The 21667-nt window shown below is 41.3% G+C and overlaps 1 protein-coding gene across 1 annotated transcript in view; it reads left to right on the forward strand.

Annotated features, from left to right (window-relative positions):
- CTDSPL2 (CTD small phosphatase like 2) overlaps window positions 1-19889 on the forward strand; it is a 42523-nt gene extending 22634 nt beyond the window's left edge. The window contains exons 3-13 of the mRNA XM_061595674.1: window positions 952-1090; window positions 3533-3682; window positions 4157-4366; window positions 5142-5220; window positions 6142-6253; window positions 6401-6487; window positions 12297-12359; window positions 12440-12519; window positions 14613-14739; window positions 15435-15530; window positions 16874-19889. Of these exons, the coding sequence (XP_061451658.1) occupies window positions 952-1090; window positions 3533-3682; window positions 4157-4366; window positions 5142-5220; window positions 6142-6253; window positions 6401-6487; window positions 12297-12359; window positions 12440-12519; window positions 14613-14739; window positions 15435-15530; window positions 16874-16939 (1209 nt within the window). The 3' untranslated portion in view covers window positions 16940-19889. The remainder of the gene's footprint in view (window positions 1-951; window positions 1091-3532; window positions 3683-4156; window positions 4367-5141; window positions 5221-6141; window positions 6254-6400; window positions 6488-12296; window positions 12360-12439; window positions 12520-14612; window positions 14740-15434; window positions 15531-16873) is intronic.
- Window positions 19890-21667: the final 1778 nt, after the last annotated feature.

Consider the following 21667-nt stretch of genomic DNA (forward strand, 5'->3'; position numbering starts at 1 on the left):
ATGAGGGTCAGAAGAAGTAAAACCACTGTGATACTGATAACACCCATAATCTTATTCTGTATGATCAGTATTGTTGCTGGAAAGGCGATTCTGAGTGTCCTCTTCTCACTGATCAAACTGGAAGACTTACTTGGAAATTTCCATCTTTCAGTCTGATGGCAATGGAAAAGTCTTCAATTGGGCTGAGAGAGAGAGAGAGTTCCTGATCCACCCTTGTTACCCTGATTCACCTGATCTTATTTTCCACAAGAATGCATGACATTCTGTAGATTACGCTTTAATAGAACCATGTGTTTCTAACTTTCCACAGGGCTTCAAACAGTGATTTTTGGGAGAGCTTTCAAGGCAACATTTTAAGCTGTTTGAAAAATTTCAGTTTGTACCACAAATATAGGTAAAAGAGCAACCAGTTCTCATCCAGGGTAATATAATCTTGGAATACCAGGGTTGTATTCACATACTCTGAGCAGACCCATTAAAATTAAGGAACCTGTTAGTCATGCCTGTTAACTTCACTAAGTCTACTCTGAGTAGGCTAGCACTGAATATCATCCCGAGAGTTTAAATGAAAAGAATTTGAGCCTTCTTTGCTTCCCCCCGGTAGCTTAAAATTTTTATAATTTTGTTTTTCTGTAAATCTGTATAAGGACCAGACTTTAAAAAAAAAAAAAAAACCCAAGCTTGGACTTGGATTCCAACTTGAATCACCCAATCCCATTTTGGAGGCTATGATGCTTTCACTTGAGGGACCCCTTTATTTCAGCCTTTTATTACATATTTTCTCAGAACTGAACTTTATGAAATGTGTGAAAATAAAAAATGAAGTAGATGCTGACAATTCCTCCACCATGATCATAAAAGTGAGGATTAGTTAAAAATTGGACATAGAAAATTTGCTGGTAACCGAAATAAATGTCAGGTTGTAATTGGTTTATGCTTTATTTTTTTAAGGATGAAAGGGAACATCCTGCAAAGAGGAGTAGAATTGAACGTGATATTGATGACAACCTGATTACATCAACTCCTCGAACAGGAGAAAAGCCTAACAAACAGATCTCTCGAGTTAGGCGGAAAAGTCAAGTGAATGGAGGTTTGTGAATATTCCACTCCAGTGACTCATATGAGGCCTTTGGTCTTTCTGCATCACTGACGTAACTAAGACATTTGGCCCTAGTTTCATGCAAGAGAAGGATTGAACCTACAGGGCCTGGAGTGTACTTTGTTATGTTGTCCTGCATTTATTTATGTTTTCTTCAATATTTATATGCGGCCCAATAACAAAAGTGAACAACCCAGATAACTTTTGTTATACAAGTAAACCTAATGCCTTTATTGTGTAAAATGCTTTGTGGTGTTTTTCCTTGATGCTTATAGTAGCCATCTGTCATTAGGCCATAAAGGTTTGGACCCTAAGACAAGTTAGCTTTAAGACAATGCACAGAAGAAAAGTTTGTCATCCCCTCCTCCTCCCCGCCAAAGCCTCTCCAGAGTCTTGGAGGGGGCCATCTTGAACAATGTGCAATGGGGAGGGGCTGATGGGGGCTGAGAATTTCCAAAAGTTAACATGTTAGGATCCAAGTCTGATATTGGATGGTTTCTCCTTCCCTCAGCAGCTGCCTTGACAGCATTCTGTATTGTTCAGGAACACCCTTAACTCTCCAGAGAAGATTTTAGGGGGCACAGGGGTCTGCTGGAGGTAGGAGGGAACACAAAACCATCCTTCCATGAACTTCGACCAGTTACTGTAGAATCCAAACCTATGCCTAAGGCTAAAAGAGTGTTTTGCCCGAGGCCACACATTGAATGGGTGACTGAGCTAGGATTTGAAATGTAGTGTTGCATATCCACGCCAACTTTCCCTTTTCTAGACCACAAGTATTATTTTTTTAATGTGGTGCCCTCCAGATGTTATTGGACGATAGCAGCCTTTTTCAACCAGTGTGCCTCCAGATGTTGTTGGACCACAACTCCCATCAGCTTCAGACAGCATTGCCAATGGTCAGGAAAGATGGGAGTTGTGGTCCAACAACAACTGGAGGCACACTGGTTGGGAAAGGCTGGACTATAGCTTCCATCATCCCTGAGCATTGTACATGTTGGCTGGGCCTGATCAGAGTTGGAGTCCAAAAACATCTGGAGGGCACCACATTGGCTGCCCCAGTCTATGTTGTACTGGCCAGTCGTATTCTGGCAGTGGAACTGAGCATTCTTGCTTGGCTTGCAAATGCATAGCTACAGCATTTCCAAAGCAGAATTAGTAGGATAACCCTCCTCCTTCATGAAAATGGGCTGTATTGTGTGCATTAGGGAGCAGCCATTCTTAACATGCCTGATGGCATTTTTATTTTACACTAATTGGTCACTTAAAAAAAAAAGGAAATAGTATTTTTTAAGACATCTCTGATCTTCCAGATAGATTAAGCTGCCACTGTATGTTAATAGTTGTGGGCAAATAATTGTATCCTTAATAGGGATTTGGCAGAGTCAGAGGTGGCCAATTGTGATGCTTCCTGCTTTACTGCCTTGGAGACTGGTGGCCACAGGATCATAATCTCACCAGCCTTGATAGCACCAGCTTTTACCATTTTCTGTGGTTGTTCTAGTATTGTTGCTCTTTTACTGTGAAACAAACCCAGTGCTTCTTCTTCCGGTTTTAAGAAGTTTAAACTCCTGAAATAAGTATTTGTTGAACTAAGCATGTGCTTGTGTGGATTTAGAATATTGTCTAGTAGCATCTTGGTAAGCAACAGAATACTATTCTTGCTATCTATACATATTAACTATGTTTGTGTATAGTGTTAAACTTGGGTTTATCATTGCATGAATAAGCTTGGGCTCGTCAGCTCCCCCCTCCTCTCTCTTCCCCTCAAGTATGGCTGTGAGGAGGAAATTGAAAGTTTTCACTTACATTGTTAACTAACAATAATTAAGGGTTAGGTCTGAACTCAAACTGTAGTTAGTCTTAACTACAGTTTTCAGAAAAAAGCCAATGATTGAGACTGTGGTTTATGTTTCAGTTAAGATTAACCGTAGTTTAGGGTTCAGATGTAACACTAAACTGCTGTTAATTGAAAATGGAAGCGAAAGCGTCTGATTTCCTCATGGCCAAGGCTCATGTACATAATGCCAAGCCATATTGTAGCATTATATCAAAGCTAGTCCATTGTGTCAGGACATATGCATTTGCCTGTACTGCCCATAAATATTCAGACTAACATCTTACAGGGCCGGCCCTACCATTAGGCTGAGTGAGGCAGCTGCCTCAGGCAATAGATGTTTGGGGGTGAGGAGAGACAGCAGGGTGTTGGAAGATAAAGCTCTGTATGTCATGTGGATTCAACTGCCAGTTAGCTTCTGTATGTAGAAAGTGTACTGGGGGGGGGGAATACACAGTCTGCCTCAGGCAGCAAAATGTCCTGGGCCGGTGTTTGAAGATATTGCATAACTTTGGCATTCCAACCTATGCAGTAAAAATGACATTTGACACAATGCTAGAGTAGTATGTAGTACAAATGTTTTCTTTGTGTTCTAGAAGCTGGCAATTATGAAATGACAAACCAGCACGTTAGGCAAAATGGAAAATTGGAAGATAATCCCACGACCGGCAGCCCTCCACGGACTACTTTACTGGGGACCATATTTTCTCCTGTGTTCAATTTTTTCTCACCAGCAAGTAAAAATGGCAAGTACTATGCGAACCTTTGTTTAACGTGTTATGTGTGCCTAAAAATCATAGAATCATAGAATACTAGAGTTGAAGGGGCCTATAAGGTGACTGAGTCCAACCCCTTGCTCAATGCAGGAATCCACCTTAAAGCATCCCTGACAAGCGGCTCTCCAGCTGCCTCTTGAATGCCTCCAGTGTTGGAGAGCCCACCACCTCCCTAGTTCATGGGTTCCATTGTTGTGCCACTCTAACAGTTAGGAAGTTTTTCCTGATGTTCGGTTGAAATCTGGCTTCCTGCAGCTTGAGCCCATTTTCCATGTCCTGCACTGTGGGATAATCAAGATTGATACGTTATCATTATTTTCCTTATTCTTTTTAAAAAAAAGAATAATTCTTTATTAAAAACAAAAAAGATCTAAAAACGCAGTAGGGAATGTTAATTCTCACCTAAATGCAATAGCAACCTATGAACCTAAAACATCGTTTCAGGGACAGCCGGCTCAGACTCTCCAGGGCAAGCGGTTGAAGCCGAGGAAATAGTGAAGCAGCTGGATATGGAACAGGTGGATGAGATTATCACTAGCACTGCAGCTTCAGCCAATGGAGCATCCTACCAAGCAGTGCAGGTCAGATCAACGGTCAACAATGGCTTGGAGGAAGTAGAGGATGTGACTGATCGTGACCTGCCTCCTCTCACTGGTAAGGGCCAGGCATAATTTGGTGTTTTTTGTTTTTTATTTCTAAGCACATGGCTCTAACTTTGGGGGTAAACATATGTTCCTTCACTCTTCTGAACTGCATTGCCCAGAGGCATAGGATGCTCCTCTGTGACCAATGTGGCCATGTAGTCTGCATGACTGGCTTTCCATGATTAAGATGGGGTGAGCTTTGGGGGGGGGTGTTGTATGCTAAACTTCCCTTCCTTGGGATGCTTCTGGTGTTCTATAGCCCTAAACTGCAGGAGCTTTTATCTGGACTTATTCTCAGTCAGGCTGTACACCTGTTGAACAATACTCTGCAATTTTGAATAGGATGCAAATCTACTGTAGCTGAGCATGAATTAATAGCAAGGCAATGGAATAATTGCCTTGTGTCACTTTAAAAAAAAAAAAAGGCCAAGGAAGTAACTTTTAGCTGATAGGAACATAGCCTAAGAAATTAATAGTGTTTTTTCCCCCTGTTATGTTTGTCTGTATATATTATTTTCACCATGCCAGTAACTTTTCTCTATTCCAACATGTATATGAAATTAAAGCCGACTCTTGAAAGATAGCATTTAAGACTTTAGAACATTTATAAAAGTTAGAGGTGATACTTTCATATGTAGAATAAGGACCATTTCAGTGAGATTCCGTAAAATTTGTAAAGTGAAAAGGTGGGATATTTTTTTTAATTAATAAATTTTCCATTCTGCTGCTAACAGGAGCATTCCTTTCTTCAAAAGAACTAATGAGGAGCTTTTGTGTTTTATTAGCACCAGTATCTCCAGACAGTGGTTACTCGTCAGCTCATGCAGAAGCCACCTATGAAGAAGACTGGGAAGTTTTTGATCCGTATGTGTTCATATTTGAATTCACTTTGCAATTTCATATATGCCATTTTTAAAAACAAAAAAACTCTGCTTTCTGAGTTTGCTTTGTTAGTGGTGAGTCAGTGTTGAAGGCTGCAGTATTTAACATTTATTTTGAGCGTAATGCTGCACAGTTCTGCAAGCCGCAGTTGGAGAGCCATAGCAGTAAAGTCAGCATTTATTTATTTGAAGCCTTTTTATTCTGCCCTTCAGCAACATTGATTTTTACAACGTTTAGGAAGAATACTATATGTATGTATGTGTGTGTGTGTATGTATTACTCCCTGTAATAGCAAACTTAGCTGGCAAGCCCCAACAGTACCCAAATAATGGCTACTGAGAAACAACGAAGTGGGGAAAAACTATGGAGGCATTTAAAAAACATTTCAAACAGCCCAGCAAGGAAAGCATGCTTGCTGGTCACAGAATAGTGGATGTTTTGGGGGATGGGAGAGAGGGCAGTAAAAAGGAGTATCTCGGAAGAGGGCTGGGCCAGCTGTCTAGAACTCTAAACAGGTGCACTCCACTCTACAATACATAAGCTCGCACTTACATACATAAAAACTACAAAGACCAGCAGATAAAAATCAACAGTACTTAGAAGTGCAAGTAAACAGGTTTTCTCTCAAAACATCCTCACTCAGTCCCCCAAAATTAGAAACCCTCCCCACGCACATACCACACCATCCTTTTGATTCATACAGGAAAGTTTTCCAGGGCTTCCCAAATGTGTTGTGCATACATTTACATCTTACATCCAGTGAAGACCGCGATTGCTTAAGACAACTTCTTACCACCCTGGTGCTTTATGTTAGCATGCCGAAGTAACTGTCCCCAACAGTTGCACTGTAAAGCAGTAGTTGTAATAAATTATCAAACCATATTTTGGTTGTCTTTCTTCTAGGTACTACTTCATCAAACACGTTCCACCGCTAACAGAAGAACAACTTAACCGGAAGCCTGCTCTTCCGTTGAAAACGAGAAGCACACCAGAGTTCTCTTTAGTTCTAGACTTGGTAAGGAAAATATATATTGGCATGTGCTATTTTTTATAGGAAAGTTATTTATTTCTTTGCTGTACAAATTGCAGGCAGGAGGACTTCATTTTGGAGAATACATTATTTCTCCTTCTCTGCTAAGTCTTCTCATTTTCTTAATTCTAGGATGAAACACTAGTCCACTGTAGTCTAAATGAGTTGGAAGATGCTGCACTCACATTTCCAGTCCTTTTCCAAGATGTCATTTACCAGGTAATCAAAACCACATCCTGGTGAAGTATAAACCTGCTCATATAAATTAAATGGTCAAACACTTGTCATGCACATGGTATCTTATTGCCCTCCTCAAACATTGGCAATTGAATAGTATTGATTACATTCTTTGAAATTTTGTCAGGCGAGTCATCAGATATTAGGTGTATTGAGGCACACTGCTTCTTCCTTCGACACTTGCAGTGTCATTCATTTGTGAATATCTCAACCAAGAGCAAGCCAGAAGGGTTCCTCTTAGCTGTATTTCTAACTAGCAGCTTTTTTCCTTGCCAGCAGGGGAGGCAGGCGTTCTGGAAGCTCAAATGGTTATAATTTTACCAAAGAAGACCTTGCCACAGAGTTACTCTTCTACCTTGTATGAGAAAAAAACGACCCATGACTAGTTAAACGCACTGTTGAGAAGAGACTCAAAAATACAGACCTGGGGAATAACTTTTGCAGATCCATCTCTTCATTCTTAGGTGCTGCTTGTGTGGCAAGAGTTGCTTTGGTTGATGGAGACTGCCAGGTTGCTAGCTGTTAGTTGTGCTTCACAACATGTTGTTAGCTTCCATCTACTGTGCGTTCAGCAATTCTGTCGGCGGAGGACAGAGGAAGGAGGAGGCGTGTTCCAGCAACTGTCAAAAGATGCTGCACTGACCCCCGGCTGTTGTTCTCAGGTCCCTATTGTGTGATGTTACCTGGGAGTAGCAACAGCTTCCCTCCATGTAGCTTGCACGATATTGGACCCCTCTGTAGTGTCTTTGGAGAATGACATCACAGGCACCTTAAACGGACACTTGTCCAGGTATTTTACCCTAATTTTAAAATTTGTCTTTTGTCTTTTTGTTTTCTTAAAAATCATCCAAAATTCTGACACTTACCATGTGGTCTTCCCCCTCCCTACCCCGTAAAAGAAATCCTATTTAGTCACGGTAGTGTTCAGTTTCCTCTTAGATTGGATAAGTTAGGAAGTAACAGTAGACTGTTTTGGATAGTAAAAGCATCTGTGACTGGGGTGTTTTGTGACTCTCTCGCCAATGGTACGTCTTACTGAGAACAGTTGAAGAGCAAACAATGAGGTTTCTTTATTAAAATACTGCTCATGTGATGTGGAGTTCATTGATCTAGGACACATTTAATTCATTGGGGAATTCAGTATAGAATTTGCATTTGACAAGTCCCCAAACTTGCCTGAAGTATCTTCTTCATTTGTTGGCTGCCCTTCTGCTCTCTTGGTGTCTGCTTAGTACAGGGCTGGCACCATAAAACCGACTTTTGGAAACTCAAGACGTTTAGCGAAGAGTTTAATGACCTCTGATCCTTTAACCTGCTATAATCCTGTATCCACTTACCTGGGAGTAAGCCCCATTGAACACAGCGGGGCTTATTTCTGAGTAGACATGTATAGGATTGTGCTGTCAGTCTCATTAAAAGTTCCTCTAGAGTAAGCAGGTTAAGAACTGTGGCTGTGAATGTTCCAGACCCAGTCCTGCCCATAAGCATTTTGGATCTGAAGCCAAATGCTCACACTTGAATTAGATTTTGTTGCTCTGAGCGGAGCCAATGTCTAAGTCTGTGTGCTTAAAATAGCAGTCATGGCCATCTGAGGCTATAACAGAAACAGCTTCCTTCTATTCCACGTGAGTGTCATTTCATCTGTCTTGATACAGGCCCAGCTGAGTTTCAGGCCTTTGGCACACACATCCTGTTTTCTCCAGGGTATCATTTAAACTTTCTTTTTTCTTCTTCTGACAAGTAAATGTTAAAAGGGTGAAAATGGCAAGGATGTCTGAAGTGTCAGCTTCACCATATTTTTGTTAGTCCCTGAAAAAATCATCATTCAGTCAAACCCCCCAAACGGCAAAAAACAACCGAGAGCCTCGTGACAGACACATTTTTTTGTGGACCAGAATCCGCTCTATTTGCTTCCTCGTTTGTGTTGAACTACTTTGGTACAAACATTAGCAATGATGATAAAATGTGCTGGGATGGGATCTGCTACTGCAGCCACGCATGAGCCTACCAGGGCCATTTGGTCATCCACAAAGGTCCTCCTCCAAAGAGCCATCTCCTGCTGAAATTAAGATGGTGGCAACAAGAGAGAAAGTGCGTATTTGGCGGTGATGGCCCCCGTTCTTGGAATGCTGTCCCTGAAGAGACTTACCTGGTACCTACCTTACAACCTTTTTGGCACCAGGCAAAGGCCATGCTTCCCTCTCAGGCTTTTAAATGTCTTTTTATCAGTCGATGCTCTTAATGTTATCTGCTAGGGTAGTTTGACTTTTTTTTTTAATAGGAGTTGTTTTTGTGCTTGAAGAGGGGATTCTGTCGATAGCTTGTTGACTAGTTAAATACTTGGTTATGCTGCACTTATTTTTCAGGTTGTGTTATGTACTGTAAGTTACCTGGAGGCTTTGGTGTAATTAATAATAAATAATAATAAGAGGGAAGTTTGTAATTGGTTGCTAAACTGTGGTAAGTGTGACTGAGACAATACAATTTCTCTTGCAGTTACTGTCCCCCCCTTAACAATATTCTGCTGATTGCAAGGGCCAGCATTGACTCCACTGAGCCAAGACAGAAGTATTTGATTTAAACTCTCTGTCATGAAATGCACTGGGTAGTCTTTGGCAAATAGTGGTCCATCTCATTTGCCTCTCAGGGTGGTTGTGAAGGGAAACAAGAATTGTAGAGCCAGTAGGGCACTGAAAGATATTAAGTATCCTAAACATATAACAGCTGTTGGTTTAGAATTAAAGTTTTCATTAATGCCTTGCTCGCTTCTTTAGCATTTGTGGTTTTTCTTTAGGCTGAAGTATGAATATGGAAGGCATATTGGTAGTTTGCCTTAAATTATTGATTGTGAGCGTCACCAGCTATAGCAAAACCTTACATTGGGTAAAGGGAAATGAGCTTAGTTGCCCCACTTTGCAGCCACATATTGCATTGTCTGTTCCTTTGGGTAGAAACCAGTATCCAGGATGCACTTGGGTACAAATACCATGGATTGACACTGCAAAGGTCTTGGTGAAGAGATGTCGATTTCATACCTAATTGTTGATCAACAAATAAGACTTCTCTTTAATTCATATGAGGGCATCCTGGGCCCCATGGGCCACTTCCAGACCTCACAGGCCTTCAGTGTGGCCCACTACAGGTGCTCAGACCATTCTCATTACTCAGTTTCATCCCCCGCCTGCTTAGATGAGCATGGTATATGGTACCTATCCCTGTTGCTTACCTGTGCTGTATCTCTGATGGAACCCCAACAGGTTGGTCAGTCAGAGCACTCTTAACCCTTGCCTGATTAAAGCTAGCCAGGGAGGTTTGACTGTGTGGCCTCAGACAGTAGTAAATGTCTCTTAACAAGAAGGAGATCAAACTGTACTGGACAATTACCAGCCAGTTGCTAATAGTCATCTTCCGGGCAAGGTGACTGAAAGAGTATTGGTAACATAGCTGCAGACTGTGCGGCATCCTTCCCTGGCTCTCCCTGTCAGGTTCCTACCTGCTCGTGGTTACTGCCTGTCTCTAGGCACCACCAGGGACTCCACCAGTCCGGACCGCTCTCTCTTATGATTTCTCTCCCCGCTCTAGCACAGATCTCAACAGATCTCCCTGCTAGGCAACCACCAGTAACGTCCCAATACTAGTATTCCCAGAGACTCTGAATACTGGTATTGTTATTCTCTTCACCGCTGCCACCATTTGTTACAGTTCCCCTTCAGCCTTGGTCATTACCTTACCCTCCCTTCTGGTCTGTGAAACCCCAGCCAAGGATCAGGCCTTTGGTAAACCAAATTAAGTATTTATTACAGATAACAAAGCTAACAAGATTAACCAGATTTCTTCTTAAGGCACATAAGCATATGGTTTTACTCAATGCTAATCCGAACTCCACCTCCCTCCTGGTAAACAACTCTCTAAACCCCACCAAGCAATCCACTCTTTCTCTTCTCCCCCCAGATTCCACAATTCACCACCTCACATTCCCCAGATTTACCTGTCATCCTTTCATTTATACTAACAGCCATTTTAAACATTCAGCCAATCATCAAGCATTCTATTGCCCATTCACTCCCCCTCCTCTTTCACTACTTACCATGTATACTCTAAACAACCAGCACTTACCATATATACACTAATATATAGGAACATCACACAGACATTCTGGGAAAATACCAATTATCTTGACCCACTTCAGTCTAGATTCAGGTCTGGTTTCAGGACCAAATTGGCTTTAGTCACCCTGATGGATGACCTTTATTGGGAGGTAAATGGAAGAGTGACATTCAGTACCATCAACCTCTTGGACTGGCTCTGTGGGATGGGAATTGATGGCACTTTACTTCAGTGGTTCCATTCCTACTTGCAGGACCGTTCAGAGAGTGCTTTGGGTGATTATCTGTCAGCTTCCTCACATTTATAATATGGGGTCCCTCAGGCTACCATCTTGTCACCAGTGCTTTTTAACATCCACTTGAAGCTGTTGGGAGTGGTCATTAGGAGATTTGGAGCAAGGTGTCTCCAGTGTGCTGAAGACATTCAGCTCTACTGCTGTATAACATCTGAATCAGGTGAGGCTGAGCAAGTCCTGGACCATTGTCTAGAGCTGGTGATGGGCTGGGTGAGGGCCAATAAACTGAAGCTGAATCCTGGTAAGGCTGAAGCCCTGTGGGTGAGCAGTTATCCAGTTCAGGAAATGTTCAGGTTGCCTGCCCTTGTTGAGGTTGGACTCTTCCTGAAGGAGCAAGTAAATGGCTTGGGAGTACTCTTAGGTCCATCGCTCTCGCTGGAGGCACAAGTGTCCTCAGTGGCTAAGAGTGCTTTTTTCCCAACTTCAGATGGTACACCAACTACAGCTGTTACTCATCAGAGATAGTTTGGCCACAGTGATACGTGTCTTGATAACCTCTAGACCAGACTATTACAATGCACTCTATGTGGGGCTGCTCTTGAGGCTGGTTTGGAAATTGCAGCTAGTGCAGAATGCTGCCACCCAGCTTTTGTCTGGAACAGCTCTCCATGGGCGTGTTACACCAGTGCTGAAATCTCTTCACTGGCTGCCAGTATATTACCAAGCTAGGTTCAAGGTATTCGTGTATAAAGGCCTAAATGGCCTGGGACCAGGTTACCTGAAGAGCTGCCTTGTCCTTTATAAACTGGCCAGATCACTGCGATCATCTGGAGAAGCCCTCCTGATTTCCCAGTTATCTCATATTTGTTTTGTTTCTATGCAAAGATCTTTCGCATAGCAGCACCAGTAATCTGGAAGTTCTTGTTGAAATCACACAGACACCTGCAATCCTTATATTTCTTTGCCTGCAGAAAACGTATTTGTTTCACTAAGTGTTTTTAGAGAATTTGTTTGACTTGAGTGTTGATCATTGGGTCTGTATTTTATGATTCTATAATTTTAAGATTTAAACTTTTATGATTCTTTAATGATTTTACTGTACACCGCCTTTTTTATGAGTTGGCGGTTTATAAATATTATAAATAAAAATAAGGCATTGCCTAGTACACTTGCCATTACTGCAAATTATTGGGTGGGCTGTTGTTGTTTTGTATTTCCAGTTATACAAGTAAACAGTAACAAGAATTTTACAAATATCCAGTATTATTATTTCTTCTTCAATTACTAAAATCATAAATATTGTAGCACAAATTCTTACTGCTGTGTTAATAATTGATGCTTTAATGAACACTACCTGCCATCTGTAGTTTCAGAAATCCCTGCTGTTTGAAGGAAAGCGTCTTCTTGGTATACTACGTATTTTTTAATTGCCTTTTCTTTTTGTTCTAGGTTTATGTGCGATTAAGACCATTCTTCAGAGAATTTTTGGAACGTATGTCCCAAATCTATGAGGTAAGATGACCTCTTGCCTTGTGTGATTACCTTCACCTTCAGCAGCAGGGCAGATAACAGTCTCCTCCCTTTATTTGCAGATCATTCTTTTTACTGCTTCAAAGAAGGTGTATGCAGACAAACTGCTGAACATACTAGACCCTAAAAAGCAACTGGTGAGGTAAGTTTGACCACAAAGCACTAGGTATTTTTTTACTTTAATCAGAATTGCAGCATGCACCATTATAATATATAGTTTGATTCTGTTTCAATATAATAGCATTCTGAAAACACATATTTTCTGATGCCACATGTGGAGGCTATAAAAAGCTGACAATAACTGTCTTGAAACCTTGGAACTGTTGAACATGGATGTGTGAAATGTTTAACTGAATCACATATTTTCACCAGCAGTACAACTACAAGTGTTACCTGCAACCAGATATTGCAGTGTCTCCTCGGTCTCTAGTGAGCGCTTACGTTCAGGGTTCCAGCCTGCCAGTCATACCTTCCCCAAAGTCATAAAGGGCTCAAGCAGACCAGTTCGTTCTCTCATGTTTTTTGTTTTTCTTCCCCAAATGACACTCCGCATTCCATGGCTCCTGGTGGCCATGCTCAGTCCTCACTGGTCTGTGTTCTGGCAGTTTCGTCACCTTTTATTCGTTTTAAAAAGTTTTGTATTTCTTTATACCTCGGGGTTCACTGAGCACTTTAAAACGCCCCTCTTAGTGTTGGTGGCCCCATTTTGGCTCCAGTTCAATCATCACTCAACCACATTGAGTTTGCTATTAGAGGCAATGATTATCATTATATTAATATGTATAATAGCATAGGGTCTAGTGCAGGGATGGGAAACCCGTGGTCCTCCAGGTGTTGTTGGACAACAGCTCCTGTCATCCTTGACTATTGGCCATGCTGGCTGGGGCTGATGGGACTTGGAGTCCAACATCAGTGAGAGGGCCACAGGTTCCCCACCCTGGTCTAATGCCTATCAGTTTGGGAGCAAAATGGGGCCACCTGCACATAAGGTAGCCATTCCTACATACTTGAGGAAGTGTCATTTGGTAAAGGAAAACAGGATGCCAGATTTGGGGGTGGGATGGCAATAGGGGGCTGAATTGACTTGCTTGAGTCCCCAACAGCTAGTCCTGGAGAAATATGTGGCTGATTGGCTGGCTGGAAGTTTGAAGAGAAGCCCTCATGTTAATAACGCAACATTTTGTTGCAGGTCCCACTTGTTCCCTCTAATAGTCAACTCATGTGGCTGAGTGCAGACAGGAGGGGCTACTGAGAAACAAGAGGGAGGTATCGGCACGCTTGGGTGAACCCCGAGGTATGCAGAAGTACAAAACATTTTTAAAAAGCAAAAGTGGGCAGCCCCACAACCCTCCCATCCTAATGGTTTACTGAGCATGCTCAGTGGCCTCCAAGAGCCACAGAATATTGAATATTGGGAAAGAAAGAAGAAAATAGGGTGGGGAGAGAATTTGCCTGCTTGAGCTCCTAATAGCTAATAGTATTCTGGAGGAAGACATGTCTGGCTGGTTGGAACCCTGAACAGGAGCCCTCCATTTAAGGTGTAAGGTTACACTGCAATGCTTTGTTGTAGCTCCCACCCCATTTTATTTATTTACGATATTTACATACTGCCCAATAGCAGAAGTTCTCTGCGCAGTTTATAGTAAAAATTAAAACCATACAAAAAGTTGAAATCTACAACAACTTAGAAACAGCAACGGAATTCTCTGGGTAGATTTGAGCTTGCAAGGTGACTTTCGGAGCTTGGTTATCTTTGAGTTCTCTCTAAATGATATAGAATCTGTGATACAAATACTTTGCTGTTGCCTCACTTTCTTCCATAATAACAGCACAGGGCTCCATCTCCTAGTCAAGTTACCATTATAACTGCATTAAGAAGATGCATTCTTGTTTGGCTTTGCTTGGGTTTTTGTATTATAATTGTGTTGTTGTTGTTGTTGTTATGAAGCCCCGATACTGCATCTGACCTGAGTTTTCCTGGGTAAATAAATAAATAAACTGGATTTAATATTGTACTACAAAGTATCTAAATCTCATTTTTCAGAAGAAAAAATGAAACAGTTTGTTATATTTTGAATATTTAGCATGGTGGCACCCCCCCAAAGACAGCTGCTTAATTAAAATATTTTTTAAACTGTGTCCATCAAAATAGAGGAAATCTTTTAAAAAGCACCTGCTTCATTGTGTGCATTTTTCTCAAAATAATCTTCATGTGCTCTTCTTAACTAACTACAGGCATCGACTTTTCCGTGAGCATTGTGTGTGTGTACAAGGAAACTACATAAAGGATTTAAATATCCTTGGTAGAGATCTCTCAAAAACTATCATTATTGACAACTCACCACAAGCCTTTGCCTATCAGGTGAGTGTTTTCTGCAGTTGGCTCTTTCTAATCATACAGAAATTACAAAACAAAAATGCTGACACAAGTTCATCTGTAGTCTTAACAAATAGAAAGAAGTCTATGAATTGGGAGAGTGGGCCTAGCACCTAATTCGCTGCAATATTCACTGCAGAGCACAAGCAGTTCTTTACAGTGTGAAGGATAGAGTAGTTTGCCACTGAGATATTTCATAACTACTAAAAATGTGCTTATCTAAAACTGTGTAGTTGAATCAGAATTACGATACTGCTATATTTGCTATGTTGTCTTTATCCTATATTAGTTTTGGTCAAGTTAAGAGTTCTGCTCCTGTCTGGATTAGCCAAACATGAAATCTCTAGGATGGAGAGGAAACTAAAGTTTTGATGTGATCTGTTGACGAAGCAAAACTTGCACTAACTTGATTATGGTTACAAGATGTACATATGCGCTGAAGCTTCCAGCTGGTCTCCCTGCCCTGTGGCTTTTCACACTAGGGGCTTCTGGGCAGGTTGATGAAAACTAAACCCACTGGGTTTCAAGGTATTACTCTTGGCTGAACTCTCTTCAGAAATTCTGTTAATGGTTAAAACTATTGGCGTCGACTTGTTTTAATGTTATGTTGAGGGGTGGATTTATAAACTGAGATAAATAAATAAATTTAACTTGCGTCTGGTTTTTTGTTTTTCTTGTAGCTTTCAAATGGAATTCCTATAGAGAGCTGGTTCATGGATAAAAACGACAATGAACTCCTAAAATTGATTCCTTTTCTGGAGAAACTCGTAGAGCTGGTATGTATTTCAGTGATTAACCTTTTGATCTAATTTTCCCTCTTAGATCTTCATAGTATTACAACTGTAATGACCCTCTTTCTGGGTACAATTTGGGACAGTGATGTTGACCCCCCCCCCCAAAAAAAATCCTTCCCTAGAAGACTTTGGATCGCCACCCTTTAACGCAGGGCTAGCCATTAGGCAGCTTTGCAGATGTTTTGGACTACAACTCCCATCAGCCCTAGCCAACATGGCCAGTGGCAGAGGATGAAGGGAGTTGTAGTCCAAAAATCTGAAGGGCACCATGTTGACTAGTCCTGCTTTATGCACTTCTCTTTCCTTGAAGTATCTGGATCTCCCCTACCCCTCACAGACTAAATCTGACAGGTGGGCCGGGCTGCCCTATGATTGTGGGACTTTCAGAGTGCCACACGGACCTGGCAAAGAGCTCTGCGTGGTGCCTTGAAGCATCACCAGTCAGCTGGTCGTTGGCATTTCAGAGCACTGAGCAGTGCTGTTTGCAAAGAGGAAGGAGCTCTTACCTCTTTACAAGCCCCTCCAAGGAACAGCGGGCTGTGGAGTTCCCCATGGGACACCCCATAGCACAACCAGTTCCATGGAGCTTGAGTCAGAATCTATCAGCTGATAGGCCTTCACTTCAGGCTCCGCTTTCTGCTGGGATTGGGAACTCTGTACTGCAGCTGATCCCATCTGGCTTGTCCTAACCACCCACCAGCCGACTGGAGTAACAGCAATCCTCCCTGGCCAATGCACCATCAGGAGCACATGTTCAGGCTCCCAGTGGTGCTTTGGCAGCTCCTTTTTCACCTACTCTTCAACCAATGCCACATGTGGTGTTGTGGGGGCAGGTGGGCATAGTTTTGGGGAAACAGAAGGTATTGCAGGGGGTGAGAAACCTCTGGCCTATGGGCCTAATTTGGCCCAGTACAGGTTCCAGTTTGGCCCAAAAGCTGCAGGTTGCACACATTCGGGCCAAGCAAGAGGGCTCTTCTCAGGGGATCACAGGGAGCAGCGGAGCTGCTTTGAGCCTGTGTGACAGGGGTGGAGATGAACACGATCCAGATCATTCCCTGGATTTTACACGGGAATATGTTTAGTGCGTGCAAGAAGGTGCACTTGGAAATTGTGCATAGAAATTGTTAGGCCTAATGTTGAATAAAAGCACGCTACAGGGAATCTTGGAAAATCCATGCAGAATTTCTGTTGCCTCCATCATTTCTTCCTCTGGAGCAGAGAGCGTCAGGTTTGCAGGTTCTTCTTACAAAAGCTATGACAAACAGAGCTTATTGTTACATGAGAAAGACAGAAGCTGTTGCTTTTGCTTTGTTTCCCCTGTTTAGAATGAAGATGTTCGACCTCACATCAGAGACAGATTTCGCTTGCACGACTTGTTACCCCCTGACTAAACAGCAACCCCTTGTCAGATAGCTGAAGAAGAAAATGCAGGACCCTTTTTTTTTTCTTTTTGGACTAAAACAAAAACATTGCCATTACTGTTGAAATTTTTGCATTTTTGTACCCTATCTCGCTTTTCTTATCTCTGGTGCCCAACAATAATTGAGGGTTGCAGAAGAACTTTAATATAATATTCGCCAAACGGAATCCATGCAGTGCAACACAGGAGGGGGAGGGTAGGACGGAAGAGTCTTTAGAACTAGTGCAACTCCAGTTTTTTTTTATGTACAGGACATCTGCCGTTTTTAAAGAATTCTGTTTCTGCCACCAGCAGTTTGACCTATAAAAACACAGGATTTTATGAAATAACAGAGATTGAAAACGGACTCCTCTTTTCTCTCTGTTTGGTGCTCTCTCTAAGTGGGTTCGTTGCCACTTTGTGTTATTTTTAAGATTCTCATTTCAACAGGAATGGCCAGTAAATGTTTTTTTTCCTGTTAAGGTTTATAACCTTTTTACATTTTTGACCTGTATTAGATTTTAGAATTTCATTATGCATTCCTTTTAGTTGAGGCGGCTTCATAGTTTTTCTGGGAATAGCCAAGTTTTATTAGTTTTTTATTATACGATTGAATGGCCATTTTCCTGCTTTGACTGCCTGCATACTGTATATTTGTTTAAAAATATTACCTAGTTTTATTCCATGTAAGTTTCATTTAGAAATCTACGTTTAAATATATATTTTTTGTTTCTGTAATATTCTACTGTAGTGGAAATCTTTTCAAAAAATCAAGAGACTGGCTAGATACGAAGAAATATAAGAATTACTAATATTCAGAATATTTAAACCATTGTGATGGCATGTACTCTGGACAGATGATCTCTTACGGTGGTGCACGCAGCTAATGGACAAGGATCAATACCTCAGAGTCTACTGTGCATAATATGAGTCCCTGAGCAGAGCTTGCTTAGTCTAAATGCAATTCAGTTACTGCTGCCTTCAGTGTCCTCTAGAATGAAGTATTGTGGAGAGGACTTCAGTATCTGAAGCTGTCTTGCGTGAGTTGGTCCCTCTGCTATGCAGTTTGTTACAATCAGTTCTAAGCTTCTTGTGTAGCAGTGATGGTGCCCCCACAGTAACTATGCATACCCCTGCGGTCTAGAACACGCCGTTGCCACCAGTGCAGCTGATATGCTATCAGAGTGGTTTTCTATGCTATATGGAAATGGTTTTCAAGCCTTGGTTCTCTAATGCAGCTTGTACAAGAGGCTGATATTTTTTTAATGGAGTGTAATCTCCTTTTTAGGAGGCTTTTTATGGAAGGGAAATTTGTAAAAGTTAGTAAGTTTTGCCTCTAAACTGCATTAACATGCCACAGGCTCGGGCTGTTTTTGTGTAAAGGATGTTGCAGAATGGCACTTTTTCTAAAGAGAAGTTTGATATTTTGTATGCTTGTTAAAGAAAGTACAGTATTGGAAATTAAAGGTGGACAACTGATAATTGAGAAGTATGTCAATTAATTTTTTATGTATATTACCTGTTTACTTGTACAATTTTATTGTACAAATTACACGCAGCTTCATTTTCAAATGAGTCCTTAAAATAAGGAAAATCTTTTTAGGAAAACATTTAATTTTTGTATTTTTTGATTTTAAAAGGCATGAGTTATGTCAACTTTTTCCAATGTATTAATGAAGATTTTAACTTTTCATCAGGTTGAGTGTTTTCTTACTATATTATCTGTTGTATATGTAGCTAGCACATTGTGTCACTGAACTGTTAAAAAAAGTTAGCATGTAGAGCAAGCCTGCTTTGTGGAAAATCATTATTCATTTGAAACAAAATTATGGTGGATTTTCTGGGGGTAAAAAAGAAAGAAAAGCAATTGCTATCCAGAATGATGACTGCTTTGTATCTAAAGAAAGGTATTTTGCTTGCAGGAAAATGCTACAAATTCATTTTAATGAGAATCTCTGAATTGTATTTATCCTTAGGGCATCTGGACATCTTTACACTGTCTTAATGTCTTTATTGAAATAAAATGTACATAATGATTGATTCTCATATATATATATATCTACATACATACATATATATATATATCAGAAGTGTGTGTGTTTGCAGAGAAGTGACCATTGTAACCACCCCCTTCCTGTTTGGCTAAAGACAGGTGTATAGATACATTTGATTTTTAAAAATTTAAGTTTGAAATTTCCCTCTTAAATGTTTTTAATTTCTGTTTAAGTAAACGATAACCTAATAATAGTGAAGAATTACTCCCTTATTGTTCCTACTGATGATGGTTATGATGATGATCCTACAGCACTTTTTTCCCATGGTCTCCAGGAGGAGGCGGAGGAGGCATCCCATGCACACTCTTTTGGAGCACACTTATGGACAGGAGACAGCTCAAGAGACTGTGTAGGGACACCTCCTCCCGATGCTCTGCTTCTTCAGCTTGATAGAAGCATCAGCTTAGAAGTAGGATGAGAGCAGCATGTTAATGGCACCTGTGACAGGAGCACAACTGTACCTGCCTCAGTGGAATGTGGGTGCAGAGAGAGAGAGGAGAGATTTTGTATTATTTTCTGCAGTTGACAAGTAAATATAGTAGACCCCTCCCCCACCCTGAATAAAATAATGGATGGACATTTCTCTGTGACTTGAAGGAAAAACTGTACAGCATCTTTTTAGAATACCTTTCTAAAGCATTTGTGCATTTTCATTATAAAAAATCCATGATAAAACCCACTACTTTTATTGAAGTTGACACATTGCATATTACAAACCTACCTGTTCTGTGATGTCTGATCACTGAAAAGAGAGACGAAAAAAAGAATGTGAGCTCTTACAACCTCGATTATTAAGAATTTGTAGGGAAATCTACAGTCCTACCTAGGATAGTTAAATCAACCATTGCAGGCTGCTCTGTAAATACATATTAAAGTATCATTTTGTAAGTTGGTGCAAGTCTGATTTTTAACTCCCATTGTCCTTTTTCAGTGGAAATGTAAAAATGCTGGTATATTGTAAATGCCATACAATGTTGACATTTCAATCTTCTAACATGCTTGGGTATTTTTTTCATGGGTTTGGATTTACTGAAGAAGTCTTCCTTTTGCAAGGTGTTAGATAATAATCACTTAGGACAAATCAATCTTGAAATTGTTATTGATCACAAGCTGAATATGAGCCAACAGAGCGATGTGGCTACAAAAAAGGCAAATGCTATTTTAGGCTGCATTAACAGAAGTATAGTTTCCAAATTGTGTAAAATATTGGTTCCCCTCTATTCAACACTGGTTAGGCCTCATCTTTGGTACTGTGTCCAGTTCTGGACACCGCACTTTAAGAAGGACGTAGACAAACTGGAACAGGTTCATCAGAGGAGAACAATAAGGATGATTGCACTCAGATCCTGCTTGCGGGCTTCCCCCAGGCACCTGGTTGGCCACTGTGAGAACAGGATGCTGGACTAGATGGGCCACTGGCATGTTCTTATGATCAGGGGACTGGAAACAAAGCCGTAATCAGAAGAGACTGAAAGAACTGTCCTTGAGCAGAGAAGACTAAGGGGAAATAGGATAGTACTCTTCAAGTCCTTGAAAGGTTACCACACAGAGGAGAGCCAGGATCTCTTCTCGATCATCCCAGAGTGCAGGACCTGGAATAATGGGCTCAAGTTGCAGGAAGCCAGATTTCAGCTGAACCTCAGAAAAAGCATCCAAACTGTCAGAGTGGCAGAACAACAGGATCAATGACCTAGGGAGTTGGTGGGCCCTTCAACACTGGAGGACTTCAAGAGACAGCTGGACTGCCACCTGTCAGGTATGCTTTAATTGGATCCCTGCATTGAGCAGGGGGTTGGACTCGATGGCCTCACAGGCCCCTTCCTACTGTTCTATGATTCTATGAATCATTTTGAGAACAATCACTGAAGGTTTTGTAGAAAAAAGGCAATGGACACCAACTTGTATTCCCTCACTTCCCCCAAGTGAATTCTTACTTGCATAATGAAAGGTCCAAAGTTGTCCAGGTTTTGCACATCTCTCCACCCACCCCACCCCTTTTAGCAAAAGCACCTGTCTGGTTTTTACAAAGCACTATTCCACAAGATCTCTGCACGCTGACTCCACTTGGATATAAGAGCAGATGATGCTTTCAGATCCCAAATGCACAGGTCAACTCCACACCTTAAAGCTGCTGCCTGTTTTCGTGTCCCCCTGCTCAGCGCATGCCCTGTTCCCATGGTGCCTCATCCTCAGAGGCAAAGCTACAGCCACAGTGATGGTTTGCCACTGCAGGCATTGTGCTGTACCATTGTTAGCACAAGCCTTGGTTTCAGTGTCTGCTTGCTGTAAAGTAGGCTTGATCAATGCAGGCATCAGACCAAAACATAGGTAAGCTTCCTCAACCATAGACTGGTGTGGCTATTGAGCCCTACAAGGTTCTAATCTGCTACTAGTTATTTTCATAGCACTTCCCAATTTGCAATGTTCACTCTATTTTGCCCTCGCAACAAGCTGTTGCTCCTTTTTTATCAGTGCAGAATTGAACCCTTCCAGATCAGAGTCTTAACCGTTCACTCCCTGGCCTACACTGGCTCTCACGTCGGTAAAAACTACAGAGTTTGTGGCTTGTGATGCTTAATGAGTCATTTCAGACTTGCCAGCTTTTAAGTGCCCTATACAGCAATTAAATATGAACACACTTAATGATCCCCTGACCACATATAAAA

This window comes from Rhineura floridana, chromosome 14 (genome assembly GCF_030035675.1).
Source record: "Rhineura floridana isolate rRhiFlo1 chromosome 14, rRhiFlo1.hap2, whole genome shotgun sequence".
Classification (NCBI taxonomy): domain Eukaryota; kingdom Metazoa; phylum Chordata; class Lepidosauria; order Squamata; family Rhineuridae; genus Rhineura; species Rhineura floridana.